A 25,130-nucleotide genomic window follows, 5' to 3' on the forward strand; every position below is an offset into this window, starting at 1 on the left:
ACGGAGTTTGTGCAGGGAGCAGAGGCATAGCTCAGGCTCTGCACCCCACAGCAGCCAAAGGACCAGCCACCCCCCACAACAACGTTCTGCCCTATTTAAAGATCCTCCCCTGGCACCCCAGAAATGTTCTACCTGGTGGTGATTCCATGCCGCTCTTTGCTGAAGGCTTGCACACACTTCACAGAAGTTAAGGCCATGCTAATTAACCTGTTGAAGCAGTGCCTGCACAAGAGCACGGTGAAAGAAGTGCTGTTGATTATTTGCGTTACTCTAGTGCCTAAGAACCCCTAACATCAAGGGCACTTTTCACCTTCAAAAACTGATTGCCTCTAAAATTTCTACACTTCCCACCACGCCAGTGAGCCCTTTTCATTTTATAAACAAGATTTCTCTTGTACCACTAAAAGCTTTTGGTTTCCAGAGGTTCATGCTACTGTCATCTGCTCTCTTTGTCATGGGACCACTTGTCTTTGGCCTCGCTCGCAGTGCCAGCCAGGCTATTCTTACACGTTTCTTTACAAAAGAGCTATCAGACTCAGTGCAGCATGCCCTTGGAAGGCTACTGAACAGAGTCCACTCCAGGCAGATGATTCCCAGGTGCCGAGCTGTGAAAGCAGTAGTATTAACATAACACCATTCCCAAAACTTGAGGAGCTACTCTTTTCCTGGGCAGCTGTAGAGCTCATGCTGCCTCGCCTGCTGCTGAGAGCACCCTGAAAGGGCAGACGGTGATGGTCAGGCACGGAGATGACAGTGCAGAAACCCAGGTAGGGAAGCCTGCAAAGGAATTAATTTCCAGGGGGGTGATGAGCTGTCTCTCCATCAGCACCTACTCTGGTGCAACAGGAGCAGTTCAGCAGGCCGAAGCAGCTGGGGCTCAGATTCCTCACATAGGGGGGCTCAGATTAGCTGTCCCCATGCTAAGCAATCCCTGGGATGTATGAACCTCAAAGCTATCCCAAGGAGCCTTTCCTTTCTCAGCTGGAGATTGTATTTGGAAGTGCCACGCTGCACTTTCATCCATCCCATGCACCCATGTCACCATCCCTATGGCCTATCACTATCCCCTTTCCCACAGCAACACCACTCACTCCTGTTCACACGATGACCCAGGGACACCACAACCTGCCTGACCCACCTCCCTGTTCCGAGCCCTGGCAACAATCAACAGCGGGTACTTTGGGGGGAGGGAGTAGGTGACTTACTGCTGTGGCTGCAGCAGGAAGGCTGTCCCGAGAGCCTCTGGAGCTCTTCTCTAAGAAACAGAATACAGTGTTTTCCTGGGAGTCTCTGCTGCTGTGGCGGAGTCAGCTAGAAGTTCTGGGCTTAAGAATGGTAGGACCATGTGAGATAACCAGCAGCAAGCACAAAGCTTTTCCACGTGGAGAAGCACTGGCAAGAACCTTTGCTGTGAGCTGGCATGGCTTCACTACTCTCCTAGGAACTTTCAGGAGCACAAGGCAAGACCGCAGGTATTCCTTAGACTCCCCAATGCCTGCTGATCAACAGCCAAGGAGTTTGGAGTGGGCATGGACAAAAAGGTGACTGAGGGCCCAAGGGCCAGCACCCAAATAGTGGAAACTTAAATAGGCAACCTTAGCCAGAGCTTTGTATTTTTCTGGGTTCCTGATCTGTATGGGTGGTGATGGGAGTGATGTCCCTACCCCACGCTTCAACAAGGATGGTTATGACAACATAAATCCCAGCAGCTACAAGTTGATTCTTACATAGACCTTCATAGTACGTCCACCAAGGGAGATGCATGGACAGGAAGAGCTCGTAATCTGCGTCTTCCATACCACTGCCCTGTGGATTGCAGGGACAGCTGGTACCTTCTTCCCATGCAAGGAGAAGACTGTGTGCAGCAGAAGGTGCCCCCTGCACTGTGGGAGACACTACCCACACATGCGCGCGCGCACGCACACACACCCCAAGTCATGAGGGGCTACCCAGACAATGACGAGCTCAGTTCAACCTTGTCTTTTCACCACACACCTGAACTACAGGAATCCATGGTACCTTGCAGCCTGCAAGGACAGGGCAAGCCTGTCCTGCCTGGTGGGACAGGGAGCGTCACCTCCTCTGGCAGGTGTACAGGCTGCGCTTGGCAGCCTCTGGACCAGCCAGGACACCCGACACAGGATCTGTGTCTGGGATGCTAGACGCCCCTTTCATCATGAGGGCCATGAACCTGCCAAGTCCAGGACTGCGCTGAGGACAACTGAGTGAAGGTCAAGACCGTTTTCCCCCATCTGATACATCCAACAGGAAGATTACATAAGCATGAATTGTTAGCATGTCCCCGCGGCAGCTGCTTACCTGCCCCCCACCAGGAATGGGGATGGAGGTGTCCATACATCCCTTGCTCCCCTCAGGCACGCACACTTCACCTGCTCCCTCCTAGGGCCCTCAGCCCACAGCCCCTTTGCATGGGCATGGTTCCTGCTCCCCAGTCCTTTCACTGACCTTCCTGGCCACACACAGTGTTAGCATGAACACTGCCTACACAGCCCTCGGGAAACCTGAGGTCTTGGTGTCACGGATACACTAAAAAAGGACAAAGCCAACAGCTCAGGCGGCTTCCCTGCCTGTCTAAAGACCACATGACATACTGGCAGGGCACCAGCTGCAAAGGTTCGAGGCAGTAAAACCTGGTAAGGAGACAGCTCGGCCCCCACCTCCTAATTAGGCTCTGCGAAACAGCGACAAAGCACCACACTGAAGTGTAATGGCTTGTGCTAACCCACAGCCACTTCACTCTCCACGTGTTGGATAGGAACCGCCTGTCCACCAGCTCTGGGGTAACGAAGCCTCTGTGCTAGAAGGGGACTGGACGACAGGTTAACATACACCAAACTTCTGCAAAACTGGCTTTTGAACTAGGGATTCCTGAATTCTGCTAGCTCACAGCGTGTCCAATTGTATGGGAAACCTATAGCTTTCCATATTTCACAACAGCTCTCCACAATTCAAAGTATCACGGAATGAAACAAAGTTCGGCTGTCATGGTATGAAGAGCTTGTAGCTGACGTGCTCATGGCGAGGTTTTGCATGCTAAGCACAGCCTCAGAACAGGACCACAGAGAACTGGTTACAGCTTATGGGTCGAGTGTGCAAAACCCCTTCCAGAGCAAGCCGAAGGGGAGAACTTGCAACCCAACCACCACAAGCAAGCACACTTTCTCCACCCAGAGGGGTGGAGAGGCTGAACTGCCAAAATCACTTCCCTTTCTTCCCACACCTTTGGCAAGTCCCACATGCACTTAAAACTATCCCATCGAGAAGGACACGTTTCAAGTTAGACTCTAGTTTCTTGACTGAAGGTGTCCTGACAGGCAGTTATTCAACTTTTCTCAATTCACAGATCTCCCTCTTTCGTCAGGACTGTGCAAAAACAGGGCAGCTGAACACGAGGGAAGCAAACTTCAACAGCAGACACCAAGACCTGTAAATATCCAGGCTGTGCTTCTGCAAACCTGAGACTACCAGGAAAACCACCACTGCACTGACAGCAACTAACAGGTAGTATCTACACACCCAAGACAGGCCAACCAAACCTTAGTTAACTTGTTCTGTTTTCAAACAGTAAAAACCCCAAAAAAGGCTATTCTCTTCCGGTACAAACAATTTCATTTTCAGTCATTTCTGGGAATCCTGACCAAGGGAAGCATCCTCTCCTCTTCCCAGCCCACACACAGCTTCCAAATACACGAGCATCTACTGTTGGCATAGTGACCTTAAAAACACTGAAACCAAATAAATTGGAAACCGCTGTAATGCACAGTGTCTCTTGAAGCACAGCTCTTAAGTGAGACTATATGCTGTCTAGTCTTACTATTCCAAATTGTTGGAAGCAAGTTCAGAAATTTAGAACTACCCACCACTGAAGGTTAACCATTTCATCATGTTGCTACTGATAATTCACTGCAATACTGAGAAGTACAAACCAAACACAGACCTAAACAACTTACACAAGCGTGCGTGAGAAAAAAAAAATTAATCTAACATACCATCACCACAGCTTGTACCCAAGAAAGCCTCCCACTTAATTCCTTCAGATGCAAACCCTAATGGAAAACAATGCTTGCGAGCCAAACACAGATTTTTAATTTGTTGTGGAAACTGACAAGCCAAAACAGCTGATAAAGGTCTAAGGCTTAGTATGCAAATCTAACTGCTCCCAGAAAATCCCACTTGATCATAAAAACTACACGCATAAGCTGCTACAGTGAACACATCAACCTCACTTCAGGAGACGGTGGTGCACTCCATGTCCAATCCATGCAGTGTTAAAATACACAATACTAGGTACTGTATCTGTCTGTTAACGGGTAGGCTTTGCTCCATCATCTTCAAGGCATTTCCAAAGTCATTCCAACTATACAGCCTGCTTCATCTTCTGAGACAGGGGCTTGGAGAAACTTCAAACACAGCATCTGCTCACTGGGATTTTGAATCTCTTGTGCCTAAAAAGCCTGCCACCCTTAATACCAGGCCAAGCCAGACAATCAATTCAACATCCTACAACTACATTCCATGAGAATGGAATCACCCACAATTGAATGTTAGGTAAACGCAAACATGCATTAACCCTTTAATTTATAAGTAATCTGTACAGCTTGACTCTTCTGCTTAAGACACCTCAAAATTAAGGAAAAAAGCAAATCTTATAATCTCTCCATTTCTTACTCCCAAACATTAGCTGTCCTACAATTGACCATTCCATAATTTTCAACAGTCAATACCTACAAAATTGCTCGAGGTCATTAGCTTCTCTAGTATTTTACTCTCTTTATATGCAAACATTACCTTTATATCACTTACTTGTGGTAGCTAAGCAATGCCTTATATTACACTTACAAAGGTAAAATATGATTTATCCGCAGCTGTAACACAGTTAAGCTTGAGTTTATACATTTTCAAATCTAACCATGCAGGCTACCGTCAGCAGTTTCTTTAGCAAGCTTCACACCATTTCAAACAAAGCTCACAAAACCAGCACGGGTTAGTTCAGTAGTCGGCTGAAGATGTTCTTCCATTTAAAAAACACTGAGCAGGTAGCACCGGGTTTTTGTGAAGCATCAATAAATCAATGGGATGGAAGGAATGCATTATTAGAACATCCAGGTAGGTGTTTAGGTTCAATAGTCATGCAATAAACATACAAAACGCAAGTGTTCACCTATACCAGCCAATTAAAATAATAATACAAAAATCAAATTACAAAGGCTGGCAGTTTGGAATTAAGGCCTTTTCTAAGCTACTATTTCATAAGGATGCTTATTGGCCTGGGGATGTTCTAAAACCCCTTCTTTTACAGGTTACAATGGTGTAACACCAAAATCCACTCACAGCCATTTCAAGGTTGCTTTCAAAAACAGTTTCCACAATTCTTTGGTATTAATCTGAGGCCCCTTAGCCAGAAGTTTGTATGAATGAAGTGTGAAGCCTGTTATCTCATTTCCCACTAAAAAGATTAAACCTTCAAGTAATACTATACAATTTTTGGTATATGCTCTTAGTTTGCTGGTGAAATATGCCACGATTACCTCATGATCATCACTAAGCATTAGCAAATTTCAGTGTTCCCAGAATTTATGGTCTATAAAAATGACTAAACTGATCAGCAAGAGCTGCAGATGATTTAAATAAACAAGCACCATGCAAGACAAGTTAAATAAACTTCAATGGAAGAAAAGGTTTCTAAAGCATCTGTTCCAAAAAAGTAAAGGAAACAGCCACAATCACATACAGTTGTCCAAAACCAGATCTTTAATTTATTTTTTTTAAAATATGTATTATGCCATGAATTCATAGGGAATTGGCTCCAGCAGCTCTGGATCCTTGCCATTCGTTCTCACAAAGTGTGCTTCTCTCGGTGGAGCAGGCTGTAAACAGGAAAAAGAAAGAAAAGAAAACTCATGGCACAAACTCAAAAGCAACCTTACTGAAAATTCATTTTGACAACCATTTAACATACTATTATATAAACATTTACAGCAATTTTACCATTCCTAGTCTCTTTAAAATTTGCTCCAAAGAATAGCAGTAAGAAAATGATCTGCTAGGAAGTGCGCTTGACTTTCATTGCTGAATGCAAAAACGCTACAATTTACCTTCTGCAATTTACTAACCACATTAACATGAAGTAACGTACCCAGAGGTTCCAGAAGGAACAGCCATTATCTCCTCTCCGAAGTCCACTTATTCATTCTTTTCTTAAAGGGTTACAACAGAAACTGTTGCAGCTAAATTCAACTAAACTAAAGACAACACTGATGCTAGAAACCAGCCAGAACTCCTGCTGCAGATCAGCAACAGGACAGGAAGCATCTGTCCCTTCGTCACAGCCAAGGCAACAATTTCCATCCAGGAACATTGCAGTTCTCTATTCAGGCACCAAACATATCTGACAGCTCCGATGCAGACACACGGCATGCTGCCGCTCTACTCAAAGAGTAACCTCCCTCAAAACGATTGCGAATCAAAGTGAGGGTGGCAGCAGCAGACACCTCCAACACAATCTGCCACAGACCTGGATTTTTCAGAATGCTGTAAGCAGCTTAATTCAAGTGTGGTGGGGATTTGGTTTTGTTTTGCTTTTCAAAACCAGACAGAAAGAGCTCCGTTTACGGCATAATACCGTTGCTTTGGAAGAAAACAACATCTTACTCAAATGGTTTTAGTTCTAGCTGGTTTTTATTTGGTGAGCTGAATCAACGTGTCAACTACCATAAAAATATTACCTGACGTTTCAGTTGAACCCAAATGCCTTTTTCTTTTGCTTCCTTTTTCTTCTTTTCATTCTCTTTCACACGCTGCAGAAAGCTGTCTCTGCTCTTGGAATGTTTAATATGCTCAATACGCACATTAATTCTCTTGGCAAGAATCTTGCCCCTAGGAAAGGGAATCAGTTTTTAATCTACTGCACTTGGAAAAAAGGCTACTTCCAAGCTAGTTTTACAGCCCTTACATGAGTTAACTCCATAAGCTAAATTACAGTTAATTTTTCTTTAACAGGCAATCACTCAAAATACACTGCTGCAGATACAAATCAGATATAACTTGCATAACTGAAAGCTTATTAATATATAACAATGTGCTGACAATTTTGGGTTAAGATTATGGGAAATACATATTTTTACCCTTATAGCATACAAACAAATAATTTTATTTCCACTGTACTCCAGTCCAGCTCCTGGGGAAAAAAACCCACGCTTGTCCTCTTCTGATTAAACTGTACAAAATCCAGTTGAATACAGCTACAAATATAAATTAGTATTTAGAAAGGATTTCTGTACCAATGTGAAAGTTGTCTGAAAATCTCCATTAGCTAACATCACTTAAAGTATTCCTCAGAAAAATAAAAACTGTTTCCTTTGACAGGATCCAAGTCAAATAAGCATCATTTGCTTGGGTTATAAAAAGGATATACACTTTACCCACCTTGAATGACCAATCAAGACAATAACTGTCTAACTGGCAAAGTGAAAGGAGGGTGCAATTACAGATCAACTTTCCCAAAGTTTCAATACAAGGAATTTTATTACTTACTTAACCTGCTTGTTAACAATAATGCCCACAGCGTGCTGAGTAACATTATATACCCTTCCAGTCTTGCCATGGTAACACTTGTGGGGCATACCTTTTTGAACAGTGCCCATACCCTGTTAAGAGGTAAAACAAGAATAAAGTGTAAACTTTAACTTGGGGGGGAAAAAAAAGCAACATCAAGGACTTTTCTTTCAGAAGTTATTTAAAGTATACATCTCCAATTATTTGAGACTGATTTAAAAATACTCCTATTTCACTAGTACATTAGAATTTATAACCATGCATTTTGTATCTGAAGCCTAACAAATTTTGCTATGACAACTCTGGTCGCTTTCAGTGTCGGTGAAATGACGGATCACTTTGCTTTCAGCAAGCAATCACGGGAGACAATCATCATTAAGCTCCAGTGCATCAAGAAGCGTTAATTTTGAACAGTGCAGTTCTCCAAGAGTCAATCAACAAACAAGCATATTACAGACCATCTTCTGTGTGATTGTTAAGAGAATGCTGCATTTGAAATGAAACTGAAGGATTCAACAAAGTAGGAATCCTTGGTGAAAGGCTTTCAGATACACTACAAATTAATTTTCAAAGTACAGTTGATCTTAATGCTCCACTTTTCCCCCCTATATTTATAAATATGATGTATTCTTACATTTATTTCTTGGTTTCTAGTTTTAATGTGACTTTGCCATCACCATCCCTGTACATACTTAAGTACAGTCCTACAATGATACAGACGTAACTATTAGCTACACCATCATGAACTATGGCTCTTCTGAACAGCAGGTGCAAGTCACGCAAAACAGAACATCTATTAAAATGACAGCCAGGGTTCCTATGGAAGTAGTGCTAGTAAGCATTACACAGCAACTTGAGTATTAGACATGGCATCTTTCACTCACTTTTTCAGCTGAACACAGAGTAACGAAGCACAGCCAATTTTTAAATATGTATGTATGTATATATAAAACCCCACACAGAACAGCATGTGATGCTGAAGTATTACTATTGGTTCAGTAGCACAGTCATTCCAGTATTGCTTCAGAAGTGAGCAGCAGATACTTGTGTTGACACACATGACCCAAGTAAAAAAAAAAAAAAAAAAAAAAAAAAAAAAGACTACCTCAAGAAACTGGAGACTGAAAAGGATTACACCGCTTTAGCTTTTAATTATATGGCATTGTAGAAAGTACCTTGATATCAACTATATCACCCTTCTTGTAGATGCGCATATAGGTAGCCAGGGGGACAACTCCTGTTAAAAAATAGAAATTTGGATACTTATGAAGCCCACAATTTCACACACACAGAAAATGGGGTGGGGGACACAGTTCATGCATTTGATCCAAGTTTTCTTAAAAACCTCAAATTTAAATTCCATTGCAAAGGCATAAACTTGAGAAATCAAACCCATCTTTTTTTTAAAAAAAGCAACTAACTCTTCACAAACTCCCAATTTAAAAAAAAAAATAATCCAACCAAGTCCGGAAAAATTAGTTTTAATCTCATTCCTAAACTATTCACTACTTCATTGTGGATACAGCTGTTATCACTGCTCATTGCTAAGAGGCAAAAAACTGTACATTTACTTAAGTGTAACTGTGGAAATATTTTGTTCACCTTCAAATTAGTTTTCAAACACTGATGAAATTAGCATTGTTACTACTGTCAAGCAATCACAATACCAATGCACAAGCTCTAAGAGCCAAGAGTTTACTTGCACATCATTCTACAGTTTTTAGCCCAAGTTGTCAGAATCCTTTAGACAGAAGCCATCGTTTTACAAATGCTACTTAGGGACTGCTGACATCCAATATGTCAGTAACTTCACACCATGTTCTTACTACAAGGTATACTCACCATGCTTGCGAAATGGCCTTGAGAACATATAACGTGTCCCCCTCCTCTTTCCTTTTGTGTTCGTCATTTTGGCTGATTACTGCAAAAATGAATGCAAATTATTCAGAACTACTAGTTCATTCACTAAAAGTTTGACTGATGACACTTTCAGATGTTTCAGAAAAATCAAGTCTTGAAGCCTAGTCACAATGACACCTCTCTGAAATTGTAGGGTCAATTCAAGCAACATTATTAGCTTGGACACTCATAGAAAACAGTATTTATATAGTAATATAACAGGTTAACTCAGGTTAGAATGGATGCTAGCAAGTCACCTAGCTCAAGCTCCTGCTGAAAACAAGGCCTACTATGAGATAAACCCGGGTTGCACAGGGCTTTATCCAGTCAGGTCTTGAAATCCTTCAAGGATGGAGAGAGATTACTGCACAGCCTCCCTGCGCAGCTGGTATGGAGGCCTGGCTGTTATCACGAAGAAAAAATTTTCCCTTATATGCTGTCAGAGATTCGCATTTTGACTTAAGCCAGCTGTCTCACACTCCAGCCACGTGCCCCTGCCAAGCAGAAGGATCCATCGTCTGGATCATGGCACTGTTAGGTGCCCACCAAAGACACCTCTGCTCCAGGTCGTCTAAGTCCAGTTCCCTCAACCTCTTCTCAGCAGGCACTCAGAAGGCAAGAGCTTCAGTACCAGAATTATCAGCCACTGTTACATCCGATACCAGGCGCACACGCCCCGCGGCCCGACAGGGACGCCTGCCACCAGGCACGGCGGCGAAGCCCCAGCCCCGCCGCAGCCGGCGGTCCCCACGCCAGGGCGCCGCCTCAGCCGCGCTGCCAGGGCCGGACCGGGCCGCTCCCCAGCCCCCGACATCCCGCCAGCGGCCGCAGGGCTCACCGGGCCCGCAGCCAGGTACCACCGACTCGGCGGAGCTCCCCTCCTCCGCACCTGCACCCGCCGCTTGCCTCGGCGGTCCCCTCGCTCGCTCCCTCCCTCCTTCCCTCAGCATCCGGCCGCCCGCCGCGGCCTCCAGGCCGCGGCCTCCTCGCTCCCCCAACCTCCCGCCCCAGCTAGGCCATGCCACCCCCAGACGGAGCTTCAGGACCCCCGCCGCCAGCCCGGCCTGCCCGCCACCACCCGGAGTCAGGGAGGCACCTGAGGCCGGCGAGCAGGGCCCGGCACACCTCGCCGTGGGTACCTACAAAATGGCGCCTCGGCAGAAAAAGAAAGAGGCGGCGCCGCGGCCGCGCTTAACAGCGGGGCCTTCGTGCGGCTGCCCGCGCCGTGCCTGAGAGAAAGTCCCGGGGAGGCGCCTGCCTGCCTGCCTGCCTGCCTGCGGCAAATCTGCTGAAGGAAGCCCTGGTGCGGGCGATCCTGATAAACAACCACGAACTAACCCGCCCTTTCGCTAAGTCAGGGATGAATGCCGGTGTTTCCGTGGCTGTACCGTGAGGGAGGTCTGACAGCGGGGGCGGCGGGGAAGCGGGAGAACGAGGCAGGTGTCTGCTCGGGATCCTGAGGGGCGAGTTCTGTGGTGGAGTGGCGGGTCCGCCGTCCCTAGGAAATTGTGTTTGCACTTAAACGGCCCAGAAGTTTTTGTATGACATTAAAGAAGCACACTGACATTTACATTTGCAGTGTTGTGAGCTTTCCACTACACTGTGACAGTCACTGCTGCCTGGCTGGAGATCCACGTAGTCCTGGGCAGAAAAGTGTGGTGGGAGAAGCAAATCAACAGCAGAAGTAAAGAGGCTGCTCAGGTTTGGGGTTTCTTATTACTCTAATGCCGTAATTTCCAATTTGTGTGGCAGATGTTTCCACAAAGATAAGTATGGATTCTCAACGCAGAGCCTTTATACAGCCACAGGTTGCATCAGCAGTGCGGTGCCTGAAAATGAGGTGGACCGGTGAGCAGCTTCCAGAGCTGACAGTGTGACTCATCGTGGTTGTGCATCGCCAGTATTAGAGCAGATAGGAATCATCACGGGAAGCTGATGGCAGGCAGGAGTGAGTCAAAAGAGGGCCTCCTTCCCCTGAGCTCAGCAGGCAGGGACGGTTCATCACTTGCCTCAGCGAGAAGTTGCCCTACTGCTGGAATTTTTGTTTTGAATGAAGAGAAGCACTTACTTAATTTAGGGGAGGGATGATTAGTTAAAGTGGCATATAAAAACATATTTGATCCTCAGATTAACTTCACAGTTACTCTAATGTAGTCTTGCAAAACTTAAGCTCTATCATCCTTTTAAAGCTAGCTTAATATTTATGGATCACAAGGATGGATATGGAGGATTAAATACACTATCAGGTTCTGCCTGTAAAGCTAGCTGGTAGGGCATGTTATAACAGAAGAGGCCCTGTCTCCACACACAAAATCTCTTGGAGTAAAATGTTATACTTAAAAAAAAGTGTATTTCAGACCTGCACTATTAAAAATCTAGAATTTACAGCATCTGATGTTTATGCAAAGAAAATTTCTATCACTTAATATGCATTCAGCCTACCATGAAACTTTTCCAAGTGTGAAGATAAGAACCTGAACAGCTCTTAGGTGGGGAAGCATACTGAAAACAGATTTCAGGGAGGATATCAAGCAAAGTAAAGACAGGAAGCCAAATCCTAAAATGCCTTATTGAATAAAGGAAGATGGGCGTTTTCAGTGAGGTGAATGCCTAACTTTTGCCAGTGATTTACATAGACAGCAAATCTCCACATCAGTCAGGATGGAATGGGGAAGAAGCTCCACGTGTTGAAACTCATGTCTGCATATACAGCATGTAAGTGTAATTCATAAGGGAGCAGTAACTGTGAACTTAATTGAACTCTGCTTTATTTGGGGCCCAGTAAGATATTCAGGATTTGCTACATTTTTTCCCTGAATAAACTGCACAATAGGTTTATTCAAAATTTTCAGTATGTGTTTATTCATAGCATTTACCTCGATTAGCATGTTTCTTCTTGAGATCCACATTTGAAAGAAACAGTCATGTTTCACAGTTTGTCTCCATTGAATCATTCACTGGGCATGCTGTCTGGGTCTGATCCAGAAGTCCGCCAGTCCATCCTATCTACCAACATTTGATACATGGTTTCCCAAAACTGTGGCCTACTGACCACTTAAAGACTGCAGAGCCTTTCTATGTTGCTCATAAAAAGATTTCTTAATAATGGCTGTCTGGAGCAGATAAAGGCGCACAAGTTGTGAAGTGACTTCTGGTCTGGAAACTGGAGCTAGCAGTCCAGCAGATACTGGGGAGAACTGCAGCTCTACATTCCAGACTGCAGATAGCTCCCCTTACTGCCCTGCTTCATCCCCTCCGAAAGCTAGCCTAAACTGCTCTTGCTTGATCAAACTGCAGTTGTAGGATACAGATTCCAATTTCTCCCAAGCTGTAGAGCAGACACATCTGTTTCTGCTTCAGAAACACCACATCCTCAAGACTGGGGTGAATGCCAGTGGCAGTGCTCAGTTTAATGTGAAGATCTAAAACCCTGTGAAGGTCCCAGGCTGGTGCTCCACCCATTGATATACTCTAGAAGTCTTGCTACACCATGGTAGACCATGTTTCGCTGCTACTCTTGCTGGCTTGGAGGTAGAGCAAGACAGGGAAAGCAGCTTCAATGGGAGCCAATTCAAAAGTTGCTGGGGAAAGGAGCTTGAAAGAGAGGGCTCATCAGAAGAGTGAGCACTAGAAAAACATCACTTTGCTTTTCAGATGGAAAGTAGCATGCCAAATCCCCCCCCCACATTTCCAGTACTCAAGCTCCCACAGTCAGAATTCTGGTATCTTTTCTGGGAGAACCCCATTTTGTTTCTGACCCTTCTCTGCAGCATCTGTCTGGACAACAGCTCTCTAAATAAATGTGCTATGACAATTCTGCACATGGGGTTGTCAGCAGTCCTTCACTGAAATTTTAATGCACAGTGGGATCTGGCTCGCTCCTATGCTCAGAGGACCAAGTGATACACACAGATCTCAAGTGTGACATTCCATTTGTGTTAGGTTATTCAGCAGGGGTGTGGAAGGAATTCAAATTAATAAGAGCTTGTAAAGGGCTTTGAGGTGAAAAATGAAAAATGTTCCCTTTCAGTAGGGTGTAGGTCTCCTGTGTCTCACATAATGCATTCATTACATGAAAAAAAAAAAAAAAGCCTGATTAGGACTAGAGCAAAATTTTAACAAATAACTGAGAATAGAGGTTAAATAAAGAGGATTGAATGCAGTTCTTCTTGTGATAAAACTGCAAAAGCAAGAGTCTAAACTGAAAATCAGGATTGTGAAGTGAATTGGTTAACCTGTCCATAGAAGTGCAGCATCTACCCTGTGCTTTTGATCAAAAAGTTACTGACCAAAGGTATTATGTGTCACCTCTTAAGCTGATCCTGTTGTTCCATTGTTCACTCCTTCCAAAAGGATCGTGCTATGTGGCATCTCAGAGTCATTCTCTGAGACATGCACATGTCCCCTTTCACGCTCTCTTTAGCTTCCTGATGATCCTAGCTCTAGTAGTCAGTTATTTCTGGTAGTCTGTTCAACTCCTCATCCACAAAATCCATTCTGTAAATATAAGCCTGAGCCTAGGTTCATGGGAGTTAAAATGAGTAAAATTTGTGTCTAAGCAACCAATCACCTTCCAAAAATGACTGTGCAGACAAACTCCTTAAATGGGCACACTGTGGTACCGCAGAAGTGCCAGTACAGGTGGCTGCACTGAGCTGCATTGCCAGTGAGGTGTTTCATGGAGAGAGGAATGGAAAACAATGACCGCTTGCCTTTGAGAGAAATGAAAAGGCAAAAACTGTATAGACCAAAAACTGATGGGGCCCAGCATGTCACACACGTGAAACACATCGTTACACTAAGGTTACTTATACACTAACTGCTAATTCAAAATGTTACTTCATGCAGGTAGGCTGATACTGAAGCCAAAAAAAATGGCCTTTCTTTCATCATTATCTTGACTGCCGCGTAAAATCTGAAATACTGAACAACTTCTGTAATTCAACTGCTTATTTGAATGACATGGCATTCTACTTGTATATGTCTGCAGTGAATACTGCATTACTGACCATACAGAAATCATCAGGAACATTCCAAGGAAGCTGTTGTGTAACTATGACCAGCTTCTCATGGGTACCAAATAACATAATCCATTTGTCGAACTTCATTTCAAAAGCAATTAATGTTCCTTTCCTCCCTTACTAATGGAGTAGCTTCTCAGGAAACTGGTTTCATTAATACAGTGTTTTCTCAAACTTCTTGTAAATGTTACTGCTTTTTTGAGGTCACTTGTCTCTGTAACATCGTTTGAGTCCAAACCATCTAGCCAGGAACAAGCAGCTCCTCATATTGTCAGCATCAGCTGACAATGTATATTTAGTTGTTTTGCTTAAAGGTGATTAGCCACTTGTTGGCTGACAGCGCTGGTAATTACAGATATTTTTTGCCCCTTTATCATGGAGGAACTGAGAGGCTGCCAGCAGTAAATCTGCATAATGTGGGGATTTTCTTCTGATACCGTATTGAATAAAAGTATAGAATTAATATTAAAATACATTTTTTTTAAATCTGATCTTTTACAATTCCCCTTAAGCGCTTTGCAAGCCCTCTTGGGAGCTATTAACTACAGCTTAAGCAATAACTGGCTTAATGATTAGGAACATACTGCTATTTTATCTTCATTTGTTTATGTCTGATCTTATTTGTATTTCTAGCTAGAATAACAACGTTTGCCCTTTTTCTGTAATTATTTACACAGAAGAATATCCCCTTTACACCTTCATTTTACTAAGCTAAATAATCCAGGCTCTGGCAGCCTCCAGAAACATAGTAGGCTCTGGGCATTTGCTCCCATTCCCAAACATCTCTCTTGAGTATCAGGGATCAGATTTGTACACAATAGTCCCAGTTAGCTTACTTACTGTGCACCGATTATTTCTGAGATCCTTCCTGTTATTACTGAAGATGATTACAATTCATGAAACATGAACCTCCTGGGGCTGAATGTTTTGGTTTTTTTTTTCTGTCTGTGAATGTTTCAGTGCTTGTCCTTAACCTGCTAGCCAGGAACTAGGAGACAACTCGGGCAATAGCAGGCCTCTCAGTGATTTCAGGCACAAAGTTGGTTCTCATATGTTGACGATTTTGCTCAGGCAGAACTTTCAGTGTCTTCAAAGAATTTTTGTCTATAAGGAATAAACAGGACAGAATTGACCTTTAATCACTTTAAAATAGATTGGCCAAAACAAAACAAATACACTCTAGGAAAAACTGCAGACCGGCAAGGGCCAGACTTAGTTGACCTTTTCCTTATCTGATTTCTAGCATGTGACTATTTTATGCACTATAAAGTGTAATTTTAACAGAAGCTCAACCTATGCCAATTGGTTTTTCAAGACAGGCTTAGCTTTGGAGGGCAAAGAGATTTAACTTTAAGTAGATCTGAATATAAGCTTTGCTGCTGAAATATAATACCTGATGTAAAAATATCATATATGAGCAGTTTATTGTAGCGGCACACTGAGTTTGAACTGATGACATCTTACTGAAACTATATTACAAAACATTTTTGGGGTGCTAATTCGCAGGTGAATTTGCAGATGATACGTAATTTTTGGGAGTGGCCAAAGCACTGGAGGGCAGGGCTGCTCTTGAGAGGGACTGAGCCAGGCTGGAGAAATGGGCTGACAGAAGCCTTGACATTCAGGACAGTCCTGCATTTGGGTTGGAATAACTCCATGCAACAGGACAGGCCGAGAGCTGACTGTATGGGAAGAGGCTTTGCTGAAAAGAATGTGAGGGTCCTGGTGGACAACAGCAATATGCCCTTGCTGCAAAGTCAACTACATCCAGGACTGTATTAGCAAGAGGTTAGCCAGCAGGGCAAAGGATTCTTCCTCTCCCTTTGACACTTACGAGACCATATCTGGAGTATGCCTCCAGTTCTGGGCTTCCCAGAACACAAAACACATGGACATACTGGAGCAAGCCCAGTGGAGGGCCACCAAGATGGTCATGGGGCTGAAGTACAGGGACACAGGAGAAGAAGCTGAAAGAGCTGGGCTTCCTCAACCGGCAGAGGTGAAGAAAACCTAGTATCTCTCTTCCGCTGTCTCATGGGAGGGTGTAGAGAAGATGGAGACAGACACCTCTCAGTGGTGCACAGTAGAAGGACAAGAGGCAATGGATAGAAGTTAGAACATGGGAAATTTGTGACTCAGGGTAATGAAAACATTTTTTATGTAAAGTTGGTCAAAAACTCAACCAGGATGCTCAGAGAGATGATGGAATTTATATCCTTGGAGCTATTTAAAACTCAACACAGCCCTGAGCAACCTGAATTAGCTGGACCTGCTTTGAGCAAGGGACTGGACTAAAGACCTCCATAGGTGCCAGGGATTGTTTTGAGTCTGTGATGATTCCAACTTCTTAACACCAGGTGCTGTAGTTTAAAAGGCAGCATGCCTGATGGATGCAACAGCATGAAGTACAAATGGGGGTGGAATCATTCTCTATTCTATAAATACTCTATGGCATTGAATTAGCATATTGGTGTCTGAGGTAGCCATTTGCATTTCTCATTAATTGTTCTGATCAGAGCCATTAACATGACTATTTTTAATTGCTTATGAAATGGCAAAGAATCTTACTGGAAAGAAAGGGCTATATAAAGTATTGCTAGTATTATTTCGAGTAAAATGTTTTCTACTTAGTATTAGCTGAATTCCAGTAAGCACAAATTTAAATTTATCTTCACACTGTGCCAAATTGAATTTGGTTTTCTGTATGAATACATAAAGACAAAGTAGAATGTTTATGATTTTAATAGTGCTACAAAATGCACTCTTTAATAATGCATGAAGTAACCAGAGTTATTGCAGACTTAAATATTGAGCAAATTGTAACAATCTTTCAGTAAACATTATTGTCTTACTCTAGTTCTACATATCTTCTGGATGCCAGAAGAAAATCTTATCCTGCCTTCATAGCCTCTTCTTGAAAGAAAAGGAAGGAAGAATCACATAGGGAAACTACAGGAGTAAAAAGCACGGTTCTCTGCTTTAAAGCACTTCACATGTGATTGTAACTCCAATTATATATTCTTTCCAGGGTGCTTTAGCAGAGTTTGAACTTGTGGTTAGAAAATGTCAGCCTTTGCACAGTGATTTACTTTTTGCATGCCAGCCTCCTTTCCAAAATGGGAAATGGTCAGTAGCTTCTCCAGTCTTACACATACCAGTATCTTAAATGACAAACCTGGGACAGACTCCATAATGTCGCATGGTACAGATGCTTTAAAATAGTTGTATCTTTTTAAAACTACATCTGCTTTTATTTTCACCCTGTTTTGAACATTTTCAGTCCTGCCATCACATTTTCCAGTTTTCTGGCTTACTGAGCCATAAACTTATTATGATAAAGCAAAACGTGAGTTTCTCAAGTAATCCTCATTACCTGAACCCAGGAACTGTGGCTGCAAGGGAACTATCAAATATCACAAGGTTTGCGATAAAATAATGAGAGTTAGCTACGCTCTGACAAGTCCTGTCAATGAGACAACAACAGCTGCTCTGAGCAGACATTCCAGCCAGAAAAGAACAAATTAGTGGTCAGTCAAGGAGAGGTGAAATGGAGAATTAACAAAGGATAAACTTGACAAAGCTATGACCAACCAAGGATAAACTAGACCAACTTTTCCATATGTGTAATAGGAATAACAGCACATATTTATGGAGCAGCGTTATTGTTAAGGATCAGTTCATTAATATTTGTGAAATGCTGTGGAGCCCTTCATGGAATACGCAAAATAGTACTGTGAGCTAATTAGCACATGTGCTGCTCTAAGGCAGCTGCAGCTTATCCAAGGGAGAGAGGCAGTGCAGGTGAAGGGGCAAAACCAGGAAAAACAGACAGGGCAAATGGCAAGAAGTGCTGCAGGGGTAGAAGAGGAAATGAAATCGCAGGGGAAATCGAAGGAGGAAATGAGGCCGTACAGGACAAAAAGGTGGTGCTTGCGTCACTGCAGTATAAAGTCACAGGGCACAAATCTATATGAAATTGAGCTTTATTAGTTCTGATACTTGTGCAATAACCTGTGGTTGTTCATTTGTTTTGGATTTTTGTGGGTTTTTTCTTTTTTTTTTTTAAGAAAAAAACTAAGTATAACCAGAGAAAAACAGCTATAACCAGATGTGAGTATTTAACTGGCCATCTGCAAGTGCAGAGGGGAACTGTGGGTTTTCCAGGGTATAAATCTTCCAAAAAGAGAAATCAAAATCATTCTACTTCTGTACTGCTGACAAAGAGAGCATTGTTTGAGTACTGATTGCAACACGGACTTGAACAATAGCTTTAGATCAGCAGAAGCACAAAATATTGCTGTGACATACATTTCAATTAAAACAAAAACAATTAACCACCCATTAGTGTCATGAAAAACACAGGCTATTAACAGTAAATGCTCTTTAGCAATTTTATTATCTCCACATAGCTGTTTCCAGCATTTTTTCTACTTCTTATTGATAATTTTTTTCCACTGCATAGGTATCTGCATGCTGGTTTAAATATTCCTCCTCAGCTTCCTTTCTATCTTGGTACTGCAAAGAACTGATTCGTGGGGGAGACTGTAATGATACAAAGACTCTTCACCTGGAAGCTGCCTCTTGTCATATTGTGTGGCACTGTTGTTACGACATGACAGCTAATCTTATTTTGGAGAACTGCTGCGCAGACCACAAAAACACTATCTTGCTGACTGCAGTGGGAAGCTTTGCTTGGTATTCTGGTACAGAACACAGAGACTGAAGAAGTGATCATGCATTTCTCACCTCTGCTAATGGATTTTCCAGGTCAGTGTTAGAGCACTGTCACTGACTCCTGAGGTTTTCACACTAAGGAGAAAGTTGAATTACTGAGACAATGGTTTCCCTAGTGCTTGTGTCAAGGATCAAAGCCTTTAATTTTTTTAAGAAATATCTCTATTCTTTAAAGTATTTCATTACAATATTAGAAACCTTATCTCTATATATACTTGAGGCCCTATTTCTCCAAAAGATTCTGTTCAGAACAATGTCAAAAAGCACAGTATTGGGTTTGTGCCTTGTTCACATCCTTTCATATCGAGATCACTGGGACCCAAACTCTACACATTTCTCTTGTAGAATACAATGATTCTTTTTCTAAGAACTGTAACTTTGTTTTCAGTTAGAATTCCACCTGCTCTTAGGAGTCTAAAGACTCAAACAGTGGTAACAGTTTAGAAATCTACTGTTATTTTCGACACAACTAAATTTTTGTATTTTGCAATCTTAATAGACATCTCTCTTAACTGATGTATATTTTAAGTACTGTTGCTAGACATTTGTATTCAGTTTAGTAGCATAGATTTTTCTAATTTTCTCTTTTAACTTTTCAGGTGCTGGTAAACCTTTGTGTAATAACAGGTTAACTGTTTGCCAGCCAGATATATATATATATATGGCAAGACACCTAGTATCAGCTGAGCTGTGAAAACGATAGTATCAAAATATCCCCATGTGTGAACTCTTCAAGAAACAAATATTACCCTCTGCTTAAAAAAGCCCCCACAAACCAAGAACACCCCCCACCCCCCTTAGTGAGGAAAGCTTTGGTCTTCTAAAATAACTAAATTAAAGGAAAAATCATGAGGAAATTTTACCCTGCCAGAGAACTCTCACCTAATTTATTCTGTTTACAGATTTGGTCTAATAATGATTACTTCTCATACCTCTTTGTGAGATTATAATAATATGAGATAAAATATTCTGAGATTTACTGATGAAAAGTGCTACGGAATAAAATAGTATTTATCTATCGTACAATTATAGTATCATAATTTTTATAGTTTTTATAGCTTTCTGTGATAATTCATTAATGTCTTGCTTATGATTACAACTAAGACTGAATTTATTCTTTTGACCTATGAATAAAACATATCACTTCTTTAACTACTTGCTCAGATCCTCCCATATCCAGTTAGTCTAACATCACCCCCCTGTCATGGCTCCAAGAGATCATGTACAACTGTTAAAATATATTTGTATTTTCTGAAAATGTATGATGTACATAATTTACAAATATCAGTCTACTGATATAAATGTTTAACTATCTGTCAGTCAGTACTTGATGGTATGACATAACATGACTTTCCAAATAGATTTCCTGTTTGTCTCTTCTGTTCCCCAGATGGATCCAATTTCACTCACATAATGTGTTAAGATTCTAGTTCTGTATAATTTGATGCAGCTTCAGCTTTTCTTGGAATTATGAAATACAGGTTGGGGAAAATTTCTTTTACGTCTTACTCTCTATTACCTCATAGCACAAATCCTGCAACACCCATTGCCCACAAAGCCAGGTGCATTTCCATAGCAAGTGTGGTTAATCTATCATGAGAAAGGCAGATGATCTTCACTGGGCTATATGTCAGTAACAATACAGACTGTGAATTCAGATGGGTTTTCTTGCAAGGACCAAAACCACCTGCTGTTATGTCTGGATCCAAATTTAATAGTTTCCAGAACAACTAAAGAGGTATATATAGACAAAAAGCAACCTGTTCTGATCTCAGATCTGACTCTGCTATGAGCAGAAGGTTGGATGAGAGACCTCCAGAGGTCCTGTCCAACCTGGATTATCCTATGGTCCCATTATGCTATGATCTTGCAGTCATACCATACACTAGTTCAACAACAGATAGGATAAGTCTGCATTCAGATACTGAAACAATAGTCTGACCAGCTGGTGGTTTGACTGGTTAGGGGAGAGGTAAACAGATTCATGGGACCAATTCTGTTGTCAAGCAACATTAAAACCCTGATGTGCCGCAGACTCAGCAAAACCGTCTGTAGTCACAGGTAGATGATACAGACACAAACATACCTGTACCCTGCCTACTCTTCAGTTTCTAAAGACAACCTCCCCACACACCCTAAAGTAAGCTGGGTGCCTGCCAAACCACAAGATTATGAAACAAGGAGAGGCAAAGGATGAGCAGCAGCAGTTTACACTTGTTATATTTTCTCTGTTCCTCTGTGTCTGTTGGTGCCTCTGTACGTTTGGAGTACAAGTTCTCCAGAAGATAGAATGTGGTTTGCTCTTCAAGTTGTACGTAGTGACTAAAGAGGTGAAGTGCCCTGGCCTCTGACTTGGTGTTATGGTAATCCAAATACCATGTAACAATAACTGCGTGCTCTGAGAGACTTTCAGGGCAGGGAATTAATTCTCTCTGTTCAATGAATGTATTTCTGTGAGAGAATTATCCTTTAACTGAAGCTCTTAGAAGATACTGGATAGGCCACTTCTATTGGCAGCATATTCCAACAATTAATGCCTTCCACTGTTACAAAATGTGCATAATTTCTAATTCAAATTTGTTTGATTTCAGTTTATGAGTATTTTTCTCATTACACCTCTTACTGTGCAAGGTTAAAGATCACTGTAAGTACCTTCCAGTCTTCTTTTTGATAAACCAGATTATGCCCTTCGAGTCTCTCCACGCAAATAACCTTCTCCAGCCTCAAATAATTCCCCAGCGTTCCTTTGACAAGGACACCAGAGGCTAGCACAGCATTACTGTAAAAATCTCCCCAATGCCACATGTAGAAAGAAAATAATGTCTCTTCCTACTTGCCACATCCCTGGTTATATAGTCAAGGATTCCATTATTTGCTTACACAATAGAATTAGACTGGAAATTAATTTTTGCTGTCCAGGCCACTGTTAACTCTTAATTTCTTTTCAGTCACTGCTTTCTACAACACAACCCCCCATCTCTGCAGATGCGACCTGCTCACTGTATTTGTAACTCTACTAATGCCTGTATTAAAACACACTGTAGCTGAATGGGATGAATTTACCAAATAATACAAGTCTTAATGACAACCCCAGCCTGAAGCTAATTCCTCATTTAGCCACTCTTTCTCTCTTTATAGCACATAAGTTTTGCTTTTTCATTGCTGAAAATACTAATACATCTGTTTGTTTTTTCTCTATATTAGGATCCTTTACCCTCTCCTGCCAGCTTTCCTGAGCAACTTCACCCTTCAGAGCTGCCATTCAGTGGATCCCACCTACAGGTTTCCTGAATAAACTGGTCTGTTCCCCTAAAGCCCCGGTCTGTAGCCTGCTGCTCTCCTTCCTCAGCCCCCACAGGATCACAAACTCCACTCCTCAGTCGCTACAGGCCAGGTTTTGGTAACCAAGCCATTGATTACTATATCCCCCAGTTCTTCCTTGTTAGTGAAAAACAGATCCAGCTGTGAATCACCCCAGTTGGCCCAGCCAGTATCAAGAAGTTATCCTTGATACCTTCCAGAAATCTCCTTGACTGCTTGCATTCTGATGTGCTGTGCTTGTAGCAGACATCAGGCAGGCTGAAATTCCCCCAAAACTCAGGGTCTGTGATCAAGAGACTTCCTTGTTCCTAGTAAAAATTCTCAGCAGCAGGTTGGCTGGCCAGTTGGCAAAGACACTCTTGTTGCACCTTGTCAGGTGAATCTTGTCTCTCCCCAGAGAGATACAAGATATGACTAGTATCTTTTCTTAGACAGGGCTAGTTACCATACTGATCTATAAGTATGCATTACAGTCATGCTGTAAGTGTTTTCAGAGCTCTGTGTCCTCAAATGTACACAAACACACACACAATCCTGTTCTACCCACCCTGTTTTTCCTTAGCTGGTCAAATATCTGGCATACTTAATTTGTAAATAATTCCAATTACAATCACCTCAAGGGGCTTCATGATGGCAATTAAGTGTTAATTTCCAATTCTCTTACTCATTTCCTCATAATGTACCTCATTTTAATGGTCAATAGTATAGAAAGTGTTTCTGTATTTCCCCTCATTCTATGCAGCATGAGCTCAGTTTGCTCATGACACAGCACCTCAGTTTACATGGCAGATCAGTCCCTCTATATGTTATGAATTGAGCATCTTCCCAGCTGCTCTGCTTAGTCTCCACCATGATTAGCTCACATCTGTCAGATACAGGCCAGCATAGCCATACACTCCCCACACCTTTTGAAATGTGGTCCAATACTCCGCAGTATCTATTTTTCCTTTGGAACTACAGACTGAAAGAGCGCTTCACACCAAGTTTCCTTTGCCTTCTTTCTCTAATTTATGGGCAGGAAGAAAGTTCCAAGGCAATCTCTGTCTTTCCATTTGAGTGCTTTTCAAGATTCCTGCAGTTTTCTATGGCCTGTACAGTTCGATGCCACATTAATTGGTTACAAACTGAATTGTCTCCCAGATAACCTTATAAGCTTCTGCAATAGTGCAAATGCTTTCTGGTTTTGCTTTGGGGAGACAGGATGCTGTCATATTTTCCTCACATTGTTTTTTGAAGACTTTGTCCACTCTGGATTACACAGGAGTATCTCTGTGGCATGTCTGATTAATCCTGTAAGGAATTGCATTGCAGATGTATCTTGCAGCGGTTGTATTTCAGTAGATGAACTGCTGGATATCTGAAGGTTTGACACTTCTAGCCAGCCAAATACCCATTCCTGTTTTTTTGTGCACAAATGGCCAATCCACTTCTTTTGTTTCTATTCTTTCTCATTCCCCCGATGCTGTCCTCCCCCATGGTTTCTGTGGCAACATTTTCTGAATGTAGATATCCAAGAGGCATTCATTTTCTCCAATACTATACTTCTGAAATATACACTTTAAGACCACAGAGATTACATTAAAAAAATGCTTGAAGATTTTTCAGGTTGCAATAGGGATCAGTTATAAGACTTTCTAAAGTCATGCTCTTTATGTTTCAGCTGAAGGCAAATTTACTATGTCTATTAATTTAGTTGCTAAAGAATGTTTACTTCTTAAGATCATAGAAAGTATCATCATTTAGTGTTATAGATATTAAAGTATCTTTTTTACAGTGAAAGGATGCATTTATGGTCAAGGCTTTATGTGCATTGACATTATTCTTAATGCATCTTGATGTGCTAGCTGTTTCCCATATACGAAGAAAAGACAAGGTGGGACATAAGTTAGCTTTATGCTTGTTAAAGTTTTTTTTTGCTTGTTTAAAATTTTTTATTTTTTTAAACAAGCATAAAAACAATAAAACCCTGAGTGCCGCAGACTCGGCAAAACCATCTGTAGTCAGAGGTAGATGATACAGACACAAACATACCTGTACCCTGCCTACTCTTCAATTTCTAAAGACAACCTCTCTGGTTTTATGCTTGTTTAAAAAAATAAAAAGGTACCAGGACCCTGAGCGAGTCCTCCAGATTTCTGATACAGATGCAGATGGACAAGCACATCTGGATGATTCACCTAATTCCCAAGCAAACACCTCAAGCAGTTGATACCAACAGCTACTCTACAGATCAGCTTTATTTTCCAAGACGCCTAAGGCTGGGGCATGCAAATCCCAGGCACACAGAAACCGAGGAGTTGGTCACCCAGTGACAAAGCAAGAAAAAGAGGAATTCACAGGCAGCCGCCTCTCCACGCACCCCTCTTCCCAGGAGGGACCCCGAGGAACAGCTTTGGCACAACGGCCGCTCCACTGTAAGCGGTCACACTGACGCTAGGCTGGCATTACAGCGATTCAGTTGATAGGAGGTTAAAGCTTTCTTGGTTGCGTTCTGTAACTTGCTTTTACTGTTTAGCTGTGAGCCAGGCCTGCTCACCCTCCGCACGGCTCCAGGCCGCGAGGGCGCGCCTCCCCTGGGAG

At 42.4% G+C, this 25,130-nt stretch overlaps 1 protein-coding gene and 2 non-coding genes across 6 annotated transcripts; all 3 read right to left on the reverse strand.

The window, feature by feature from the left end:
- Window positions 1–5,754: 5,754 nt before the first annotated feature.
- On the reverse strand, window positions 5,755–23,342 carry RPL21 (ribosomal protein L21). 4 transcript variants are annotated; one of them, XM_040584033.1, is made up of 7 exons: window positions 23,333–23,342; window positions 22,594–22,596; window positions 9,418–9,496; window positions 8,751–8,812; window positions 7,555–7,667; window positions 6,747–6,897; window positions 5,755–5,888 (listed from the first exon to the last, which is right to left on the reverse strand). In XM_040584033.1, the coding sequence occupies exons 3-7, from the start codon at window positions 9,482–9,484 to the stop codon at window positions 5,799–5,801; spliced, it is 483 nt and encodes a 160-aa protein (XP_040439967.1). In that variant the 5' UTR covers window positions 9,485–9,496; window positions 22,594–22,596; window positions 23,333–23,342; the 3' UTR covers window positions 5,755–5,798. The 4 variants fall into 4 exon arrangements, with proteins under 4 accessions (XP_040439967.1, XP_040439964.1, XP_040439965.1 ...); XM_040584030.1 differs by lacking the exons at window positions 22,594–22,596; window positions 23,333–23,342 and adding an exon at window positions 10,571–10,698; XM_040584031.1 differs by lacking the exons at window positions 22,594–22,596; window positions 23,333–23,342 and adding an exon at window positions 10,618–10,639.
- LOC121084142 lies at window positions 7,369–7,501 on the reverse strand. The gene has a single exon (XR_005826609.1). It is a non-coding gene; the product is annotated as a small nucleolar RNA SNORA27 (small nucleolar RNA).
- LOC121084128 lies at window positions 7,883–7,957 on the reverse strand. Its single transcript, XR_005826596.1, has one exon. It is a non-coding gene; the product is annotated as a small nucleolar RNA SNORD102 (small nucleolar RNA).
- Window positions 23,343–25,130: the final 1,788 nt, after the last annotated feature.

Source organism: Falco naumanni, chromosome 2 (genome assembly GCF_017639655.2).
Source record: "Falco naumanni isolate bFalNau1 chromosome 2, bFalNau1.pat, whole genome shotgun sequence".
Taxonomy (NCBI): Eukaryota; Metazoa; Chordata; class Aves; order Falconiformes; family Falconidae; genus Falco; species Falco naumanni.

Bases quoted from the DNA above. Each gene is read 5' to 3' on its own strand.
- RPL21 (XM_040584033.1), bottom strand. From the start codon at position 9,484: ATGACGAACACAAAAGGAAAGAGGAGGGGGACACGTTATATGTTCTCA. The intron at 7,668-8,750 runs GTACTTTCTACA...ACCTCTTAACAG, and splicing joins GTGATATAGTTGATATCAAG to GGTATGGGCACTGTTCAAAA. The intron at 5,889-6,746 runs GTAATATTTTTA...TCCTGTTTACAG, and splicing joins GGGTTCAACTGAAACGTCAG to CCTGCTCCACCGAGAGAAGC.